General features: G+C 38.7%; 1 protein-coding gene across 3 annotated transcripts in view; it reads left to right on the forward strand.

The window, feature by feature from the left end:
- MSH3 (mutS homolog 3) overlaps nt 1-20,814 on the forward strand; it is a 185,146-nt gene that overhangs the window by 2,206 nt on the left and 162,126 nt on the right. For 2 of the 3 annotated variants that reach the window (XM_035014749.1, XM_035014750.1), the window contains exons 2-8: nt 41-161; nt 3,903-4,123; nt 7,836-8,051; nt 9,662-9,778; nt 10,167-10,284; nt 11,430-11,575; nt 14,735-14,901. In XM_035014749.1, coding sequence (XP_034870640.1) covers nt 41-161; nt 3,903-4,123; nt 7,836-8,051; nt 9,662-9,778; nt 10,167-10,284; nt 11,430-11,575; nt 14,735-14,901 — 1,106 coding nt within the window. The remainder of the gene's footprint in view (nt 1-40; nt 162-3,902; nt 4,124-7,835; nt 8,052-9,661; nt 9,779-10,166; nt 10,285-11,429; nt 11,576-14,734; nt 14,902-20,814) is intronic. The other variant, XM_035014751.1, reaches the window with a different exon arrangement.

The raw sequence follows: 20,814 nt of genomic DNA on the forward strand, positions 1-20,814 counted from the left end.
AGTTTTGAGATTAGAGATAACACATCATTTTCTAATATAGGTTGCAGAAATTGGCAGCAGTAAAAAGAGACCACTGGAGAGTGATGGGCCTGTTAAAAAGAAAGCAAAGAAAGTCCAAGAAAAGGAAGGAAGAAGTGATTCAATGATGTTTGGGAATGCTGGTGAGTCCTAGGGCGATGATTGTTCGTTCTCACTAGTCGTGGTACTGATGCTGTATTCTCCAGAGAGCAGGGGAGGTTATTGGAGAGTTGCACGATTTTTTCCTTTATGGACAAAGGTCTTCATTGTGCTCTAGTAGAGTGGCCCCTCCATAAATTGTGGTGTGAATAGGGCTTTGGGGGTGTGGAGGTAGAACTGGAGTTCTGCAATTTGGCTGTAGTTCTTCCCATTTTCTCTTTTATTCCTCCTGGCTAATTTTTGTCCTGATTATAAAAGTAAAACATTCTTGTTATAAAAATCTCAAACGATACAGAAATATAGAAGGTAGACAACAAAAGACCCCATAATCCTTCCCTTTTAGTGAGACCTGGTAATTTTAGGGGGGCTAATGAATGTTTTTCCAGGTTTCTCTATACACAGCTGTATGTGTGTATATGTATGTATATATACATATACACACACACAAAGACCCACAAATTACTTAGTAATAATAGAGTTGGCCCTTGAACAACATGGGGGGAGGGGTACTGATGCCTTGCACCGTTGAAAATCCATGTAGAACTTTCTGACTCTCCCAAAACTTAACTACTAATAGCATATTGTTGATAGGAAACCATACTGATAACATAAACAGTTGATTAACATATATTTTGTAGGTTATATATATTATATACTATATTTTTACAACAAAGTAAGCTAGAGGAAAGAAAATGTTAAAATCATAAGGAAGAGAAAATACATTTACAGTAGCATACTGTATTTATAGGAAAAAAATCCCCAAGTGGACCCGCATAGTTAAACCATGTTGTTTAAGGGTCAACTGTATTTTATAAGTTGTATTATACTATATGTACTAACTTGCAACTATCATTTTCCACTTAACGTTTTGAACAATTTTCAATGTCAGGACATGTAAATCTACCTTGTCCTTTTTTAGCATGGAAGTGCTCTTTCTGTATGCTAAAAGTCTTTGGGTAAAACCACCATTCCTGAGCTTGTGGACTTCTAGAGGTAGTGTTGGATTTATAGATGGTTGAGCATTATTTCTTTAGTTCTTGGCCTCGGAGAATTTGTTATAAGGGATAACAGAAAATGCCTCTTTCTTCGTGATCCCCAGAAAATTAGGCAGAGATTGAGATAAAAGGAAAGCAAAAAAAAAAGTCTCAATTCAGTGAATCAAGCATGTAAGATATCTATCCTTCCTCAAAAGGTAAGGTTTGGATTTAGGGTCAACATGAAAGCCTTGTATGAAATAAGTATAGAAATGGAGATGTATACTTAAAGAGAACGATAAATCTGATAATACCCTTTTCTGTTGTTAACAAGGCAATTGATTTAGAATGTTTTGAAATAAGAGTTTTTGTGACTTGTTAAAAAATGGTGCTCAGGAAAAAGGGAAAAGAGCATCTGTCAGTCCAGCCCCTTCGTTTGTTTTCCAGTCTTATTTCTCCTTGTGCTTCATTTTGGATCAGTTCTCCTGCTACATTTTCAAATTTGGTAACCTTTTCTTCTGTGGTGTCTAATTTGCCATAAATCTAATTCAGTAAAATGTTCATCTCAGATACTGTACGTTTCATCTTTAGAAGTTCTACTTTGTTCTTTTAAAAGAAACCACCTTTTTCTCTACGTGAATTACATCTCAGTAAAGCTGTTACCAGAAACAAACAAAACCCAAAATCCAAATCTTCCCTTTGCTTCTCTTTGTGTTTTTCTTTACCTTTTTGATTATGTGGAACATTTTTATAATATGTTTTCATGTCCATAGCTGGTAATTCTGTAATCTCTGTCTTTCCTGGGTCTGTATCCCTTGACTGTTATTTCCTGCCTTTTTTATGTCTAGTAAGTAATTGTTTGGGTCATAGACACTTTGAATTCTGTGTTAATCATGTGTTGGGTTTTGTGTTTCTTTTTTTTTTTTTTAAGATTTTATTTATTTATTTGAGAGAGAGAGAATGAGAGACAGAGAGCATGAGAGGGAGGAGGGTCAGAGGGAGAAGCAGACTCCCTGCCGAGCAGGGAGCCCGATGCGGGACTCGATCCCGGGACTCCAGGATCATGACCTGAGCCGAAGGCAGTCGCTTAACCAACTGAGCCACCCAGGCACCCTGGTTTTGTGTTTCTTTAAAGAATGTTGGACTTTGTTCTGGCACACAGTTAAATTCTTTGTGGATCAATTTGATCTTTTTAAGGATTGTCTTTAAATTTTGGAAGAGATGGTTTAGAGTAGTTCTGTTCCTAAAGTTTGATTTTTCTAGAGTTGGGAAGGAATACATAGTAGCAGTAGCATGTTATTATATAGTATTTCTACCACATGGAAAAAATGGACATTAATAACCTTTAGAACATAGATAATAAAAAAAGGAACGTAGATAAGTAAAGTGTAGCAACAGTTTTAAAAAATGATGAGGTTTGAGTATTTATTACCTTTGTTTTTAATACAATTTATTTAATTGTAAGTTTACGTAATCTAATTTGTAATCATGGCTGTGTTTGACAGCTGGCTTACAAAATTCTTGAAGGTTTAACAGTTGGCTCTAATAAGCCAGTATCATGGTGGCTTCATCCAGCACACCACTGGTCTTTCTCTGTGAGCTAGTTTGAGTTTCCTTATAGCTTGAGTCTCCAGGGATGAGCACCCTGAGAGTCAGACAGAAGCTGTATTGAGTTTTAAGAGCTAGCTTCAGAAGTTAACATGCCTTATGCTGTTGGATGAGTTAGTTACAAAGGCCTGCCTTTGTTCAAGAAGAGGGACCGTCTATCCTACCTCTCAGCGCCAGTGTCAGCATTACATTGTAGGAAGAGCAAACAGGATGGGATATATATATCTGGCCTTCTTTGATAAATAAAATCTCCTACATGGGTCAAAATTCAGAGTCGACTTTTTATGTTGTTAATATTCTTATTTGAATTACAGATAAACATAGTATAGAACTCTATCTCAGGAGTATTTTGATAAATACAAATCTTCATTATCTTAATGCTTATAGTATATGTGCTACTGAAGCGAGCACTATCGTAATGATGTATAAATAAATTCAGATTTTTATGAGTACGACCCCAAGACTTGTAAACCACCCCCATCCCAGGAAAGTTTTTTAATATCTGTAGGAGGGAAGTTCTTGTATAATATACACACTTACAGTATACTTTTTTTTTTTTAATTTATTTGAGAGAGAGAGAACGAACAAGCAGGGAGAAGGGTCAGAGAGAGAGGGAGAAGCAGACTCTGCCGAGCAGGGAGCCTGATGCAGGGCTCCATCCCAGGACCCTGAGATCACGACCTGAGCTGAAGGCAGATGCTTAACGACTGAGCCACCCAGACACCCCAGTGGTATTGGTTCTTGGTTTTCTTCACTACTGGTTTAGGATTTAGCTTTCAGGTGTGCTAAATTGGTTATTCATCTATTTTTTCTTCTAGTTTCAGATTTTTTATTTGCACCTGTCATTTCCCCTTTTCTCTCTGTCCTTATGTCCTAAAAAAAAAAAAAGAAAAAAGAAAAGAAAAAAAAGAAAAACCCTACTGTAGTTTGTAATGGGGTTTCAGGACCAAGTGAAATTACATGTATGTTTCAGTATGCTCTCTTTACCCTAAACCCAAATGTTTCTTTATTTCCTTATCACATTGTAGGTAGATTCATTGCTTTAGTGAGAAGCTCCCTCTTTAAAAATCCTACATTGGTTATGAATTGACATAATGAGAACAAAATACTATTGTCATATTTTCTTCTGATTTGCTAACTAAGAGCCAAAGAAATGTCTGAGGACCAAGAATGTTTTAAAGTCTCTGGAAAAATTGAAAAAATTCTGCTGCGATTCTGCCCCTCCTCAACATAGAGTTCAGACAGAGCCTCTTCAGGAGAGATTTGCAATTCTGCCAAAATGTACTGATTTTGACGATATCAATCATCTACGTGCAAAGAAGGCAGTTTCTTGTGAAGATTCCAAATCTCATATTAGTCAAAAGGTATGTGTTTTGTAGATGAATATCCAGTTACACAAATCAATAGGTTTTGAGGTGCCAGTAGGTTCTGTGGGTTCACACAAGGCAGTGGTTCCCAAACTCGGCTAATCATCCAAATTAGCTGTGGGAGCTTTTGCATTTTAGCTTATTTATTTTTTAAATCCATGGAGATTGTGATTTACTATGTATTAAGGAAGGAAGAGTTGGTTTGTATTAAAACAGAACCAAAAAAAAGCTCCTGGGTGATTCTGATGTACAGCCTGGGTTAAAAATCCTTGGTTTGGGGGGATTCTTACTAATGAATACAAGCACAAGTTTTATAATCCTCCTTATAGTTACCATGATGGAAAACCATAGGCAATATATGTGGGGTTTGAGGTTTTTAGTTGAAAACTTGGTGATATAAAGTAAATTCAAAGGCAAAGCAAACATATATGGCTCTTTACTTCCACTGTTATATGATATATTAATGTTTTTCAGCATTGCAAAATCAAGGAATTTAACTTTTGCTCTGTCATTAACATCTGCAATTCAGAACAGTGGTTCGCAGGCCAGCTTTAAATTAGAATCACCTGGAGAACTTAAAAAAATGCTGATAACAAAAACCTTCAGAATCATACTGGTTTTCGCTAAGAACGGAGTATGAATATTGTTTAAAAGCTCTCATTTTAATGTGTAACCATGGTTGAGAGCCATTGAATTAGAGAAATTAGTTTTTTTTTTTTTTTGAGTCATTTAAATGAAAAGCTGTGGATTTTGAAAAAGCTATGGACTGAAAGCAATGGATTTTTTACTCATAAAAATACTCACACCAACACAATTTTTTAATGTAATTTTCAGAAGTTTACACTCCTTCCCACAAAATCCAGGTTCACGAACTCCTCCCTCATCCAAGCTGAGATCTATTGACTTATCGTAGGTCATCAGGAAAAAAGGTGTTTTTGTTTTTATTTTTAATCTCTTTAAATACTTAGGAGCAGTTCACTTGAGGGTAGTGGTCATAAAAATATCGATATCAAAACATTTGTCTATTAAAGCTCACTTTATTAATTGGAGAGTTTACCGTAGGGCTTCATGAGAGCTTGTTTACCATTACTTTATACATATAATGACCACCTTGGTATTTCTGATTCACAGCACATTAGAAGTCACCAGTTAGAAGGGACACCTAGAAGTGTAGTACATGGACGTCATTACAGGAGATAGCTGACTGATGGCATGGAAGGACACAGACAAATGGTAAAAGCTACTAAGTGAAGTTAAATGGCCAGGGTCTAGGGTCTGGGACCATTAGTGTGGGAGTCAACAACCCTGTAAGTCTTGATAGGTTTTGAAATTCCCATTTTAACATTCTGAGAAGTATTTCCACCCAAATGGTAAAAAAAAAAAAAAAAAAAAAAAAAAAAAAGTTGCTTAATACTCAAGTATTCAGATTGACTTATTAGTATAAAAGTTTTTTTCTGCATGCCTGTTCTCATTCCATATGTGAATAAAGCATAAAGTAAGAACTTTTTTTTTCTAGGAAATATATTTTCTTCAAGTATATGGTATTCCTGGATTTTACATAAAAGGCATGGAAACAAATGAGAGAATCCATCAAAGTTAAAAGCAAATGCATTCTCTCATCTGATACATTGACTTACCCTTCCGTTGCCACACCTTCCCACACCTCACCATCTCATTGCTGATATTTGGAGATTTGCTGGGCTGCACTATTCAGATAATTTACATTTCTACCTCCTATTTCAGCTAAGCCAAATTTTTATTTTTTTTTTTAATTTTTAAAAATTTTTTATTTTTTTAAGATTTTATTTATTTATTTGACAGAGAGAGAGACACACACACACACACAGAGTGAGAGAGGGAACACAAGCAGGGGGAGTGGTAGAGGGAGAAACAGGCTTCCCGCTGAGCAGGGAGGCAGATATGGGGCTCCATCCCAGGACCCTGGGCTCATGACCTGAGCCGAAGGCAGACACTTAACGACTGAGCCACCCAGGTGCCCCTAAGCCAAATTTTTAAATGCAACTGTAAAGTACATGTTGCTGGGCTTTCTCTTGGATCAGGGTCCTCTCCCTTGGCCCTATAGGACATTTCTCTTTTTCTCTTCTCTTCCTCTGCTGATCACTGGTCTTTTTTTTAAAGATTTATTTATTTGAGTGGGGGAGGGACAGAGGAAGAGGGAAAGCGAGAATCTCAAGCAGACTTCCTGCTGAGTGTAGAGACCAGAGCCCGATGCAGGGCTCCATCCCAGGACCCTGAGATCATGACCTGAGCTGAAATCAAGAGTCAAACACTTAACCGACTGAACCACCCAGGTGCCCCTGATCATTAGTCTTTTAAAGATTATTTATTTATTTTTTTAGTAATCTCTACACCCAACGTGGGGTTTGAACCCACCACTACGAGACCAAGAGTTGCATGGTTTTCTGACCGAGCCAGCCAGACGCCCCTGATCACTAGTCCTTTAGGTCATATATATGTATTTTTTTAAAGATTTTATTTATTTATTTGACAGAGAGAGAGAGCCAGAGAGCACAAGTGGACGGGGGTGGGGGGAGGCTGAGGGAGAGGGAGGAGCAGACTCCCCTTGGAGCAGGGAGCCCACTCAGGCTCGATCCCAGGACCCTGGGATCATGACCTGAGCTGATGGCAGATGCTTAACCAACTAAGCCACCCAGGCACCCCTTTTAGGCCATATTTTTAATTCCAGGCATAGCCGATAAATTTTTAGATGATGGCAGTGACACAGTGACAGTTAGCTAGAAGTCAGATTTATCCTACAAATTTGTCTCATTTTACCTTTTGTATAAATAAGTCTCACAAGCAAGGAATTTGCCCTAAGCTCTAAACTGGAATTAGTTATGGTTTTCACATATGAAGGGAAGGCTAGCAAGAATACTAATGTTGAAATGTGACCTTGTGCTTTATACTTTTCAAAAGCTCTGTGTCATATCTCTTTACCAAAAAAAATCATGCTTCTTTCTTGTAATCAAGATTTGTGGAATGTACTATCTTTTATTTATTTATTTATTTTTTTAAATTTTATTTATTTATTTGACAGAGAGAGACACAGCGAGAGAGGGAACACAAGCAGGGGGAGTGGGAAAGGGAGAAGCAGGGCTTCCCACAGAGCAGGGAGCCCGATGCGGGGCTCGATCCCAGGATCCTGGGATCATGACCTGAGCCGAAGGCAGACGCTTAACGACTGAGCCACCCAGGCGCCCCATGGAATGTACTATCTTTTAGACTGTGCTTGGAAATTTGAAACATTAAGTGTAGCTTTAGCTGATGGCATACTTATTGAAAGTGGTCTTACCTACTGTTGAGAGAGAGACATTCATGCCTGCTCACTCTTTGTGCCTTACACATCTAGGAATAAATATGGAAAAGAAAAATGTTAATTACAATAGATTTAATGAAATAGAATTTAAAAAGAGGTGTATAAAACTAAAATGTTTAGGCTTTTAAAATTTGTTTAAATAATTATACAGTAGTTTAGTTTGGCTCTTTGTTTTGTTTTTTTTTTAGTCTTTTACTCTGAAAAAAATTTCAAACCTGCAAAAAAGTTTACCTGAATATACTGTGTATTCCTGTAAACTTTCACTTAGATTCACCAATTGTTAGGTTTGTGCCAAGTTTGCCTTCTCTCTCTTTCTGAAAACTATTATTATGGTTAGTACTTTCTAAACTATAAAAATCTTTTGGTTGCCAGGATAAGACACTTTCTGATCTCAGTCCCTTTGGATCATCACACATGGGTGATGACAATTTACAAAAAACTTCTGATCCTAAGCCATCTAACAAACGGACCAAAAGCATCTACACACCTTTAGAATTACAATACATAGAATTGAAGCAGCAGCAGAAAGATGCAATTTTGTGTGTGGAATGTGGATATAAGTATAGATTCTTTGGGGAAGATGCAGAGGTAAGTTATTTTTTCAAATACCGTTTCATGTTTTTCTTGTCCAGCCTGAAATATTTTCCGATATTTTCGTTTCATTTTCTGACTTTATAAGAGGACCAGTGTGATCAGTTGCTTTTTAAAATGCTGTCATTTAAAGTAAAAACTACAAATAAACACAGGCGAACTTGGGGGGTGCTAGACCAGTGGGGGAGGAGTGAGGGACCCCTTTTGGAATGTCATGCCTTTTCTCCATGAGCTTGTCCAGGACCTTTCATCCACTGCAAGGTGATTGGATGAATCAGATAGTGAATGAACCATAATCATGTGAGTATTGATGTTTCCTGATGAAGACTCAAGCAAGAAAAAATATTCAGATGGCCCGTTTACTCTGAATTTATAAATTTTGATGGCCTGGAAGGTAGTTACGTCTCAGTGGAAGAGCACATTAACTGCCAGGCACCTGCAGAAGGCGTTTGAAGTCCTACAGTCTCTTTGTATGTCAGTCATCTTGCTCTGTTTGTATTTAATTTTGAGGTATTTGATGTAGGCAGAAGTTAAGGTTAGAAGTGAATTTGAGCATTTAGTGGGCAAGTGTAGGGAACGCATCGCTGATGCTGTTGAAGTCATGCATGATTGTGATAATTCCACAATTTTAGTCTATGTCATCAGATGTCAGACATCATCGGAGCGTGATGGGGTGGCACAGCTAACATCTACCTCATGGATAGGAAGTAAAGACTTAACCAACTTTTCTTCCAGTTTTTAAAATCCTGTTGGGGCATGGAAGTGGTGATCTTTAGTATAGGTGGCATCGTGTTGTGTTTGGTGTTACGAAGTTAGGCTTTGAAGCAGAGTCCGCGTGTTTCCTGAAGACAGGAACAGATACATAGTTGGCATCGTATAGGTAAAGGGGTGAAAGAAAATGTCATTCTCTCCCCTTCTCTCCAGGTCGAGTGGTAAGTTAAAGGCTAATGTCTTCTGGCCCTGCAGTGAGGAACTAATACAGTCCAGAGATGGGTGGGGTGAGGGAGTGAGAATGTTGGAATGAGAGTTCCATGACTTCAGTGGGCAATATCTGAGCCATCGAGCTTTCCAGAAGGTAGCGGGGAGTCAGGTGGTGTTGCCTGGTTCTGCATTCCTATCATTTATGCATCGTGCATTAGCTAACCAGACCAGGGGGTTCTCTTCTCACTTCCTCAAAGATATCCTCTGTCCAGGTAGCTTCAGAATTTATGTATGGTAGTATCTCCTCATTTTCAGTATTTGCACGTGCTTTGTTGCAAATTCTTACTCTTACAGTCTCACACTCTGTGCACTGAATAGTCCTTATGCAGGGAAGTAAGGTTTTGATAGATCTAGGGGCATAGAAGACCTGTCATATTTTTCCATGTCGTTTATAGATACAGATGTTGGCCCTGAGGTTAGGCCGTGGGAACTGCCAAAAATAGATTAAACCATAGGCTTCTATATGGGAAATGTCTTTTAAGCTTTTTATTGATAATACCACACAGGTGGAGAAGTGCACTAATGCCAAGTGTATACCTTGATGGATTTTTAGCAAAGTGAGCAAACACCACACAGGGACTCTTGAAAGAGAAATTTATTGATAACTCTCTTTTTAAATTTTTTAGATTGCAGCCCAGGAGCTCAATATTTATTGCCATTTAGATCACAACTTTATGACAGCAAGCATACCTACTCACAGACTGTTTGTTCACGTGCGCCGCCTTGTGGCAAAGGGATATAAGGTCAGCTTTGGCTTTGACTTGTGCAAACGGGATTGGGTTCCCTTCAGAGAGTGAAAACATGTTCTGTAAGGTGGTAGGTTGTAATTGGAATTTGGCCTTTGGGAAATGCAAGTGTGTCACAATTATTAGCATTATATCTTCATGAGTTTTTAATGTACTAGAATTTTAAGGTAAATTAAAAAAAAAAAAGTCTGTGATACTGTTTCTTAGTGATTTATCCACACTTGCAAGCTCTTTGTGGTGCTTATTACTTAAGCCCTACATCTGGACATTGTGGACAAATGTGTTTATTTTATATGTTTCAGAATTAACCTTTTAAAGTTTTCAAATGTGTTTCTTTAAAACAATTTCCCTCATGTTTGATATTCAGTATTTATTTTTGTTGAAGGTGGGAGTCGTGAAGCAGACAGAAACTGCAGCATTAAAGGCTGTCGGGGACAACAGAAGTTCACTGTTTTCCCGGAAATTGACTGCTCTTTATACAAAATCTACACTTATTGGAGAAGATATCCTTTTTGAATAGGAATTTTTCTCGTAAATGTTACAAAGGCTTTGTTTTATTTATTTTTTATTTTTTTTTTAAGATTTTATTTATTTATTTGACAGAGACACAGTGAGAGAGGGGACACAAGCAGGGGGAGTGGGAGAGGGAGAAGCAGGCTTCCCACGGTGCAGGGAGCCCGATGCGGGGCTCAATCCCAGGACCCTGGGATCATGACCTGAGCCGAAGGCAGACACTTAACGACTGAGCCACCCAGGCACCCCTGCAGCGATAAGGTCTTAAAAGATACTGTGTGAAAGCAGTATTTCTTTTTATGGTTTATTACAAACCTGCTTATTTAGAGACCTGCTTAGCTTCTACCCAAATTATGAAGACCGTTTTGTTCCAATAATATCATGAATAGAAACATCTATTACACAGAGTAGACCCCAAACCATTAATAGTTCTCTGCTGTTCTAAGCTGATCGGCCTGTAGGAACCTTGTAATTTTATTGCTGCTTTTGCCTGAACTTGAAGCCTCCTCCTAAAATGGTACACCTCCCTGCTTCTCTTTTGCCATTGCTATAGCTCTTACCTGCTGATGCCTAAGTTGGTTGTTTTCGGATTGACTTCTGAAAATGTCCCAAATCAGCATTTATCTCTGAGAATTTAATTAATGGACTCACTACGTATACATCCTTGGATACACGTATCATGTGTATGTTTTCTTCCTTGGTTTTCTTTTTTCATGTCTTTTAAAAATTCTTGTGCTTTTTCTCAGAGCTTTAGGCACCTTAAAGGAGGAAAATAATTTACACTATTTTAGTGTATTCATGCTTTGACTTGTGGAATTAAGCATTGTGGGATTGTTAAGGATTCAAGTCTTAGCATTATCCAAGTAAAGAAGCAGATTAATATTTGAGCTTCCACAAGGGTACTCTCCTAGGCCCTTTGGGAAGTGAGAAGATAATAATTGTCTGTCCTTACAAGCCTCCTATCTTAGGGAAGATAAGGCATGTAACTATGATCAGAGTAAATCAGAAGAATGAAGGCTGTATGGAAGATTTTGCCCAGAGCAAAAATGTCTGGGAAAATGAAGCATTATTTTAAAGGAGAAAGCCGTTAATGTTAATGGGAATGTAGCATATAATTTTCTTTAATGATTATTACATGTGAACCCTTTAGTCAAGCTGGATGATGCTGTAAATGTTGATGACATAATGACTGATACTTCTACCAGCTTTCTTTTGTGTATCTGTGAAAATAAGGAAAATGTTAAGGACAAAAAAAAGGGGAACATTTTCTTTGGAATCGTGGTAAGTGCATTGTAGGTAAAGACGAATGATAGATGTTCATGGTATGTATCTCTGTGAGTACTCATGTATGGTTTACAATAAGACTATCTGATGAAATGTGCCCTCAAGTAATTGTACTAGAAAAACATTTTTCCTTATAATTTTGTATGTTAAATCACTAGTTAAGATTTTCTCATATGGCTACTTGGCACGCTGTGCTATGGAGACATCCAGGTAGTTTCTGTCCATGTGCTCCGTGAGTTTGGGTTCAAGATGGACCCAATGATAAGCATGGGTATGGATAAGAAACAGCAGAAGAAAACACTAAGCCAACACATGCACAGATAGTAAAGGGTTTTGCAAATTTCCTCTAGGAATTTGAAGTTAAACACATGATGATGGGATTGTTGTATATAGATTTGGAGGAGAGAGAATAGTTAGGGGGAAATGATACTTGGCAAATACAAAACTCTATATTTAATGACATTAGGAATACTTAATAGTCATTCTTCTAGAGAAATACAATTTGTGAATCGTAGTTTTATTGATTCTGCCGTCTAGCAATTTGTGAATAAATTTGCCCATTTACAGATCTACCTGAACTCTGCTCAAAACCTCAAATTTTTTAGTGCCCTTCAGAACTATTAGACTCCCTTGTTCTGTTGTAGGTGAAGCCAAAGTAGGATTCCTTGCCTAAGTAGTAACTCATTCTCTTTGTTTTTTCTAACTTGCAATCAGCTGCAATATCAACAAAAATTCTTACAACCCAGATGTCTCCAGAGTACTTTTTAATACCTAATTCTGGTTGGATAAGTTTGTGCTAACTTGACATTTGCTTAGCCAATAGACCTTTGTCTCAGGGAGCTAGCATTACTGTTGGGTGAATGGTTTTGTTTTTTTTTTTTTATCCTTGAGAAGTCCTTTTTGTCTAGCCACAGGCAAATTGGGTCTATTTACAAATAGTAAGGTTATTTGTCTTTAAGCTTTAACATGTGTAACGTGCTACTTTATATTTACCCTAAATTCAGTCTAAAGAACAGAGCTGATCATATACAGTTCCTCCTTAGCACTTAGTGCTTGCTGCCAGGGTTAATCATTGTGTATGAAAATGAGAAATTCCTCTCACGTGTTTTCCTGGGTCCCATCCTTGACCTCAGTGACCGCTTTTGGGCTGATGACATCCAAAGCTGTGGGCCCAGGCTGCACCTCTCTCCAGAGAGCCAGCCTCCTGCACCCAACTTTTTGCTGGGCACGGCACTTAGAATTTGTCCTCACTCCTCAAACTCAGTGTGGCTGCGATGGATCTCTTCTTTTTTTCCCCTCAGTACTATTCTTGCCGGGTTTTTCCCTGTTGTAATGAGTGTCACGAGTTCTCTGTCACTCCGTAGGAGTTATCTTCTAGATAGTGGCAGTGTCATATCAAAGGTTTTAGTGTTGATAGTACTGCTGCAATTATGCCCTTGACCTTCACTCTAGGTGGTGCACAGTTTTATACAGACTAACTTTGGGGTTCTTAGTGTCACATATCGCATCGTAATAGATGTTGTGGGTGTTATAGACCATTTCTCTGATTTAAAAAAGGCAAAGGGGAATTAGGCTGATAAATTTGTTAACCTGAACTTCCGTAGCTAGCTTTTGTAAATGTTTGGTTTGTAGATTGGGAGATAAATTTACTTAAGTATACTAATATACTTATAGTCCAGCTATCTGGGTACTAGAGAAGGTCTCTCGGCTAGAATTAAGGAAGTTCCTTGAGCCAAAAATGAGGGCCTTCAAAAAATTATAAAATATTCAAAAGAAAAAAATTGATAAAACAGAGTGCATAATTGCAGTAATTATAGTAATGTGAGACAACCACCTAGGTCAGGAAATAGAATATTGCATAGAGAAAGGCCCCCTCCCTTCAGCAGAGGTAATTGTAATCCAGACTTTTATGATAATAATTTCCTTGCTTTTAGTTCCAGTTTTCCACCTTAAACTATATACAAATGTAAATATATTGTATCTTTTTGGATCTTGCTCCTTTTGTTTACAAACTACTATTTGTATATGAGATTTATTTACCTGTGTTACTGTAGTTGTGTTTTCATTGTCATTGCTGTGTTGTATTTCATTTTATGATTTACACTTTATTCATTCTTCTATTAGTAGACATGTGGGTTCTTGTTAAATTTTGGTTGTGCAGAGAATGCTGTTAGAAACCTTTTTGTGCATGCCTTGTGGTATACATACCTCTCAGTATATACCTCGGGGAGGATTTGCTGAGTTGTGATACTGGATGCTCACGACTTGTCGAGAAAATACCATGCTGTTTTCCCAAGAGGCTGTGTCAGTTGACTTGGTGTCGGGAGTGTTTGAGTGTAGGGATGAGTGTAGCTAATGCCGTCTGTGCGTCTGTAACTAGTGCCATGAATTTCTTAAGCATCAGCAGTGGACGAGAGCGTGGCCTATGGAGTGAGGCCACATGACCCTTGGCTCCACCACTTTATCACCCTGCAGCCGTGCGTAGATTACTTACCGCCTCTCCCAAACCATGATTTTTTCCAGCTTACCTTTGCTATGGCTTAGGATGATAGGGGGTAGCTTTTAGTTTTCATGGTTATTTCCCTGGATAGATTCTCTAGTTGAGATTCATTCAGTTTGTTGTATTTGTGCTTTTTGTTGCTCGTTTTTTTTTTTTTTTTGCAAAAATTATACTTTTATTGATTTTATATAATGAAGTAGAAATTTACTACTACTCTGATGGCCACGTTACTAGGAACATATTACTTTTAGTGATGACAGCTGCTAATTGTACAGTACTGTGTACTTTACAAAGCATGCACATTTGTTTTATAATTTGACCCTTGCAGTAATCTGAAGATTAAAGTAGGCTGATTTATTCCCACTTCACGAAGAAGGAACTGAGGGTTTTGGGACTTGTCAGAGTCATTCTGTCAGTTTTGTTGGATCCAAGACTTAGAGTGTCTCTAAAAATCCCATCTAGCATAGCTTAGATATTGGTGAGTCTGACTTCCTACCTAAGAATCTTGGAAAGTACACAGGTTTCCAAACACTTTAGAAATGGACTACATACTAAAGAGTGTATCCTCTTTACCACATTCCCATGTTTGTTTATAATGTGTCAAGGTTATAATTGGGAAAACTATTTTGTCTGTGACGTAGTGTTTTTGTTTTTAGGGAGTACAGCCTGCCACAGGTGAGGTGGTGTTTGATAGTTTCCAGGACTCTGCTTCCCGTTCGGAGCTAGAAACTCGGATACTGCGCCTGCAGCCGGTGGAGCTGCTGCTTCCCTCCCACTTGTCAGAGCAAACAGAGACGCTTGTCCACAGAGCCACAGCTGCTCGGTAAGATGGCACATCACAGAAAAGAACACTGATTTTGAAACTCAGATTTGATTCCCAAACTGGTACTTATGCAACTTATTAAGGTTGTTGAAAAGTTTTTACTTACAAAAATATTTTAACAGGAGTCGTGGAAATGTCAAAAAAGAAAACTAAAATTACCCCTAATATCACCGTAATGTAGGATTTTTAAAGGGGTTTCATATTATTTGGTAATTAATCTTCAGTTTCTGGAGGTAATTTAGAGTTCATTTCTTATAAAGGTTAAATAAATTTGAAAATGCTTTATCTGTGCTGCAAGTTTTAATTTGTGACTCTGTCTAGGACTTTTATTTATTCGATCTAAGGTCATACTTCTTATTGATGAGGCAGTATGCTAGGCACTGTGGTATACAGAAGGAGAGGAGGTAGTTGTGGTCTATGTCTGGCAGGCTTTATAATCCAGCAAGAGATGCAGATGTGTACTACCTAACTGGATTCACAAAGCCTGATATATTAAGGGACAAACATGAAGGTACCTTGTTGGGACCATTCCATCCTGCTACCTGGAGGAGTGTCGGAAGAGAAAAGACACTGGAAAGGCGGGCTGGGGCTCCAATGGAGAGGATTATATGTTGAGGAATTTGGACTTTAGACTAGGCAAGAGAGTCCCTAAAGATTGTTATTTAGTAGGTTGACAGATCAATTAGAAAGTCATACTAATTGATTTAGTGAAGTTCCATGTATTTTTTTATTCTGCAAGTTTAGAGTGTTCTGTTCTCATTTGGATTGAACTTCTTTCTAAGTAGCTTTCATAATGTATATTTTTGGTTATACTACTAATTCTTGATCATTTAGGAAAAACTGGGAGTTACCAAAAAAAAAATGAAGAACTAAAAATAAGTCAAATCCTATAACACAGAAATAATTACTCTTAAATGTTTTGGTGTGTTGTTTCTATGCATGTATATCACCTTTTTTGTTTTAGAAACTTGGATTCATGTTGCAAAATCAGTTTGTGTCCTGTTTTTTTACCTAAAATTTCCCATACTTTTTTGTGGAAGATTTTATTTTATTGTGGAAAATTTCAAACATATACAAGATTATACAGAATAATGCAGTGAACACCCATGAATCCATCAAGCAGCTTCAGCATTGCTCAACTCAGCTGATTTCATTTCATCAATATCCCTACTCCCTCTCTTCTTGAATTATTTATTTGAAGCAAATTCTAGAGGACATCACTTCATCTACTAATATTTCAGTAGGTAGTCAGTGAAAACAAAATGACTACATACCACTCAGTCATGTAAATGGATAATTTATCCATTCCCCTTTTGTTATGTTGCATTCACTTTTCAGTTTTACAAATATTGCTGTGATAAATACCCATGCATAGAAATATTTGTGTGCATTTCTGATTATTTCCTTAAGCTAAATTCCTAAAAGTGGATTACTGGGTCCCAGGGTATAAATATTTTATGAAGCTCTTGGTTTCTTGCTAGAATGGTCATATCTGTTTGTACTTCTACCACTACTGAATAGTAAGAGAGTTGCTTGAACCTTGCTAACATTGGATCACTTAAACAATTTCTGCTAATTGGATAGATGAAAAATTCTGCATCAAGTCCCCTTATTTTATTATCCTCTTCTGACAGTGCGTTAAAACTTGAATAATTAAAAGTGAGACAGTAGACTAATAAGGGGTGCTGCTCTTGAAGACCTAAAAAAATTAATAAAATCTAAAAAAATTTTTAAGATAGTCTTCTAAAACTATTTCCAATATTTTGTGTCTGGTTTTCATTTTTCTTTATAACTGTGTGTATATTCACTTGACTTAGGTATAACTGTGACTAAAGTCAGTCAGTTGAATCAACAGTTCCATTTTTCTTTGGGTCTAGAATGAGTCTCTTGTAAGCAGCATATTGATGTGTCTTGTTTTTTTATTTTTATTTTTTAATTTTAATTTTATTTTTATTTATTTATTTGACAGAGAGAGAGACAGCGAAAGAGGGAACACAAGTAGGGGGAGTGGGAGAGGGAGAAGCAGGCTTCCCTCTGAGCAGGGAGCCCGATGTGGGGCTCTATCCCAGGACTGTGGGATCATGACCTGAGCTGAAGGCAGACGCTTAACAACTGAGCCACCCAGGTGCCCTGGGTCTTGTTTTTGTTTTTTTTTTTAAAGAATTTTTTTTTTTTTTTTTTTTTTTGAGAAAATGAGAGACCGAGAGCACGAGAGGGAAGAGGATCAGAGGGAGAAGCAGACCCCTCCGCTGAGCAGGGAGCCCGATGTGGGACTCGATCCCGGGACTCCAGGATCATGACCTGAGCTGAAGGCAGTTGCTTAACCAACTGAGCCACCCAAGCGCCCCTTGGGTCTTGTTTTTTTAATCCATTGTGATACCCTATGTCTTTTTTGATTGGAGCATTTAGTCCATTTACATTCAGAGCAATTATTGATAGATACAAATTTAGTGCCATTGTATTACCTGTAAAGTCACTGTTCCTGTAGATTGTCTCTGTTCCTTTCTATTCTTTGTTGGTTTTGGTCCTTTTCCTGCTCAAAGGGTCAAATATTTCTTGTAGGGCTGGTTTAGTGTTCATGAACTTTGGTTTTTGCTTGTCTTGGAAACTCTTTATCTCTCTTTCTATTCAGAATGACAGCCTTGCTGGATAAAAGTATTCTTGGCTGCATACTTTTCCCATTCAGCACGTTGAATGTTTCATGCCATTCTCTTCTGGCCTGCCAAGTTTCTGTGGACAGGTCTGCTGATAACCTTATGTGTCTATCCTTGTAGGCTGTGGACCTTTTGTCTCTAGCTGCTTACAGAATTCTCTTTTTATCTTTGTATTTTGCAAGTTTCACTATAATAGGTCTTGGTGTTGACCTGTTTTTGTTGATTTTGAGGGAAGTTCTTTATGCCCCTTGGACTTGATTGCCTGTTTCCTTCCCTAGATTATGGAAGTTCTCAGCTGTAATTTGTTCAAATAAACCTACCTCCTTTTCCCCGCTCTTCTGGGACTCCTGTGATGCAGATATTATTGTGCTTTGTGGAACTGCTGAGTTCCCTAAGTCTGTATTTGTGATCTAATAGTTTTCTTTCTCTCTTCTTTTTGGCTTCATTATTTTCCATTATTTTATCTTCTGTATCACCTGTTCTGCCCTTTGCTTCTTCCATCATTTTGATTACATCCAGTCAGTTTTGCATCTCAGTTATAGCATTTTTTATTTCAACCTGACTAGTTTTTATGTCTTTTAGAATACTAGCCCAGCTAGTATTCTTCTGACTGTTGTTCTAAATTCTTGTTCAGATATATTGCTTATCTCTGTTTTGAGGAAATTTCTGGCTGTGATTTCTTCTTGATCTTTCTTTTGGGGAGAATTTCTCTGTCTTGTCCTTATGTCTGGGCTTCTGTCTTTTGCGTTTTATGAAAGTTTGTTATGTTTCCTGCTCCTGAGAATAATACTACATTAAGAAGGGGTCCTACACTGTCTGGGGCCTGGCACTTCGGGAAGTGTTTCTGGTGTATGCTGTGTGCAGTCTGCTGTTGTGTTTTGGTTGCTCTTTGTTACAGGTCAGTCCTCTACAGAGTTCTTCCTTGCTTGCAGTGGGAGTGTTTGGACCTTTAACTAGGTGTGCTTTAATTTCTTTGTTAACATAAACCTGATTTAAAAAAAGAAAAAAAGAAAAAAAGCCTGATCCAAGAAAAGGAAAAGGAACATAAAAGCAAACAGACAAACAAAAAACCGTAAGCCTGATTCTAAAGAAAAAGAAAGAAGGAAAATAGAAAAAAAAGAAAAAAGCATGATCCAAACAATAAGAAAAGGAAACCAACCAACCAACACACAAAAAACTATAAGCCTCATTCCAAAGAAAAAAAAATAAAAGCCTGGTCCTATTTCCACCAGAACTGAAGCTGACTCTTTGGAGCACTCTGTGATCGGTAGACTTGCTACATGCAGGGGGCCTGTGTTGGTCTTCTCAGGGAGAGGCCTGCGGCACTGGCTCACGGTCAGACCTTCTGGAACAGAGGGGCAGGACTTGGTGTAAGTGACTCCAGCTTCCACCGGAGGCACTGTGTCTCTCTTAAGTTCGACAGTGCTGGTTTGGGGCGGGGGGTAGGGCAGGCAGGGGAGAGTGGAAGATGGCATAACCCTGCCCTCTTGTCCCCGGGAAAGGGAACTCGCAGGCACTGCTGTTCAGGAGGTCCTCCCAGAAAAGTGAATGATCTCCCCTCCTGTGTCCCAGGCTTTCCTCAGAGCCCTGCTCTCAGCCTGTCTGTGTCCTGCTGTCGGCACACCCGGCCCCACAGTTCTCCTGTGTTTTATCTCTGGCCAGCAGCTGGGATTCAGATGGCAAAGCACGGACCCACTCCCCTCCCCTGGAGGAGAGCCTTGCAGCACTGTGCCTGTCACCGTTCTGTTCCAGAGAAGCGGCTGCATGCCCGGGTAGCTGCGTGGAGTCTACGATGAAGCAGAATGAAGAGCTGAGACCAGGCTATGTGTCCTCTGCACGTGCCTCTATGGCCTGCTGCTGAATGGCTGCTCAGTGGTGCCCAGCAGGCCTTTTGTCCTTGGAGAGGCAAAATGTCCTCTTTTATTTATTTATTTATTTAAAAAGATTTTATGTTTCATTTGAGACAGAGAGATACACACACACACACACACACACAGCAGGAGCAGGAGCAGGAGCAGAGGCAGAGGGAGAAGCAGACTCCCGCCGAGCAGGGAGCCCGATGCGGGGCTCGATCCCAGGACCTGGAGATCATGACCTGGGCCAAAGGCAGCCGCTTAACCGACTGAGCCACCCAGGCGCCCCCAAAATGGCCTCTTCTACATGTACTCCAAGAAGGGGCGTGTTCTCTCCCGGTGTGACCCAGGGGATCCCCACACTGTGGCATTGTGTGTGAACCCTGCGTGCTGCTCTCCCTCTCCCTGATTTTGCTCTGTGAAAAGGGCTCTCTTCTCTGAGTGGCACCGCGGCTTTTCTCTCCCCCAGTTCACGTCTCAGAACCTCGCATCTGCCATGTCCTCTCCTTCCCATTGTGCAGATTGTTTTCTTAATCCTCAGATCAGTTTTCTAACTAGGAATGAGCTGATGTTGACTTAGCTGTGTGCAAGGGACAAAGCAAGTTCAGGGTCCCCCTACTATTCTGCCATCTTAACTCAAGCAGCAGCACTTCTGTTTTTCTGATTTCCACTTTTTTTTTTAACAAAATAATAAAGGCAAAAATTAAATAGGAAAATATTCCACAAAGACACTGCCAAAAATGAATTTTTTTGCTGGCAAACAGCATTGCCTGTGATAGTCCTTAATGTTTATTCATCAAATGAGATTCAGAAGCCATTTGGTATACTAAAGATAGTTTGGGTGTCATATGTGGGTTTTTCCAAATTTGATGGCTGCCTTTGTCTTGTTTTAATTTATATTTCTTTGCTTAGCACTGAGAGTATGTAATTTTTCCTATTTTTATTGAGCACATGTAATTTTTGTTTTTTTCACATACAGGACTAAGCAAAGTCAAAAGTTAATCTACATTTCTGTGTCTAAAGCTAACCTTTATGGGCAGAATGGAGTGCTAGAGATTCAAAAGTCAAGCAGTCAAACATTGTGGCTCTTGTAACATGAGGTTGGGTTGGAAATGGGCTCTTTCCCTTAGTGATTTTGGTGCTCAACTACGTTGTCCTTCAGTTTCCTTTTCTTTAAAATAGGGGTAATAAGACTGCTTACCTCATAGGATTGTTGTGAGGATTAAATAGATTAATATAGGTAAAATGTTTGCAGTAGTGGCTGGCATAGAAAGCTCTCTGTGGGGGGAAATCGTTCTCTTTATTATCAATTATTTTGTTATTGTTCCTGTCAGCCATTGTCTTTTTAGATACTGCCTCTGCCCCATTCTCTTCTGGAATTCCTTCTTATTCTGCTCCCTGTGCAT

Source organism: Mirounga leonina, unplaced genomic scaffold (assembly GCF_011800145.1).
Source record: "Mirounga leonina isolate KUSES-001 unplaced genomic scaffold, KU_Mleo_1.0 Mir_168, whole genome shotgun sequence".
Classification (NCBI taxonomy): domain Eukaryota; kingdom Metazoa; phylum Chordata; class Mammalia; order Carnivora; family Phocidae; genus Mirounga; species Mirounga leonina.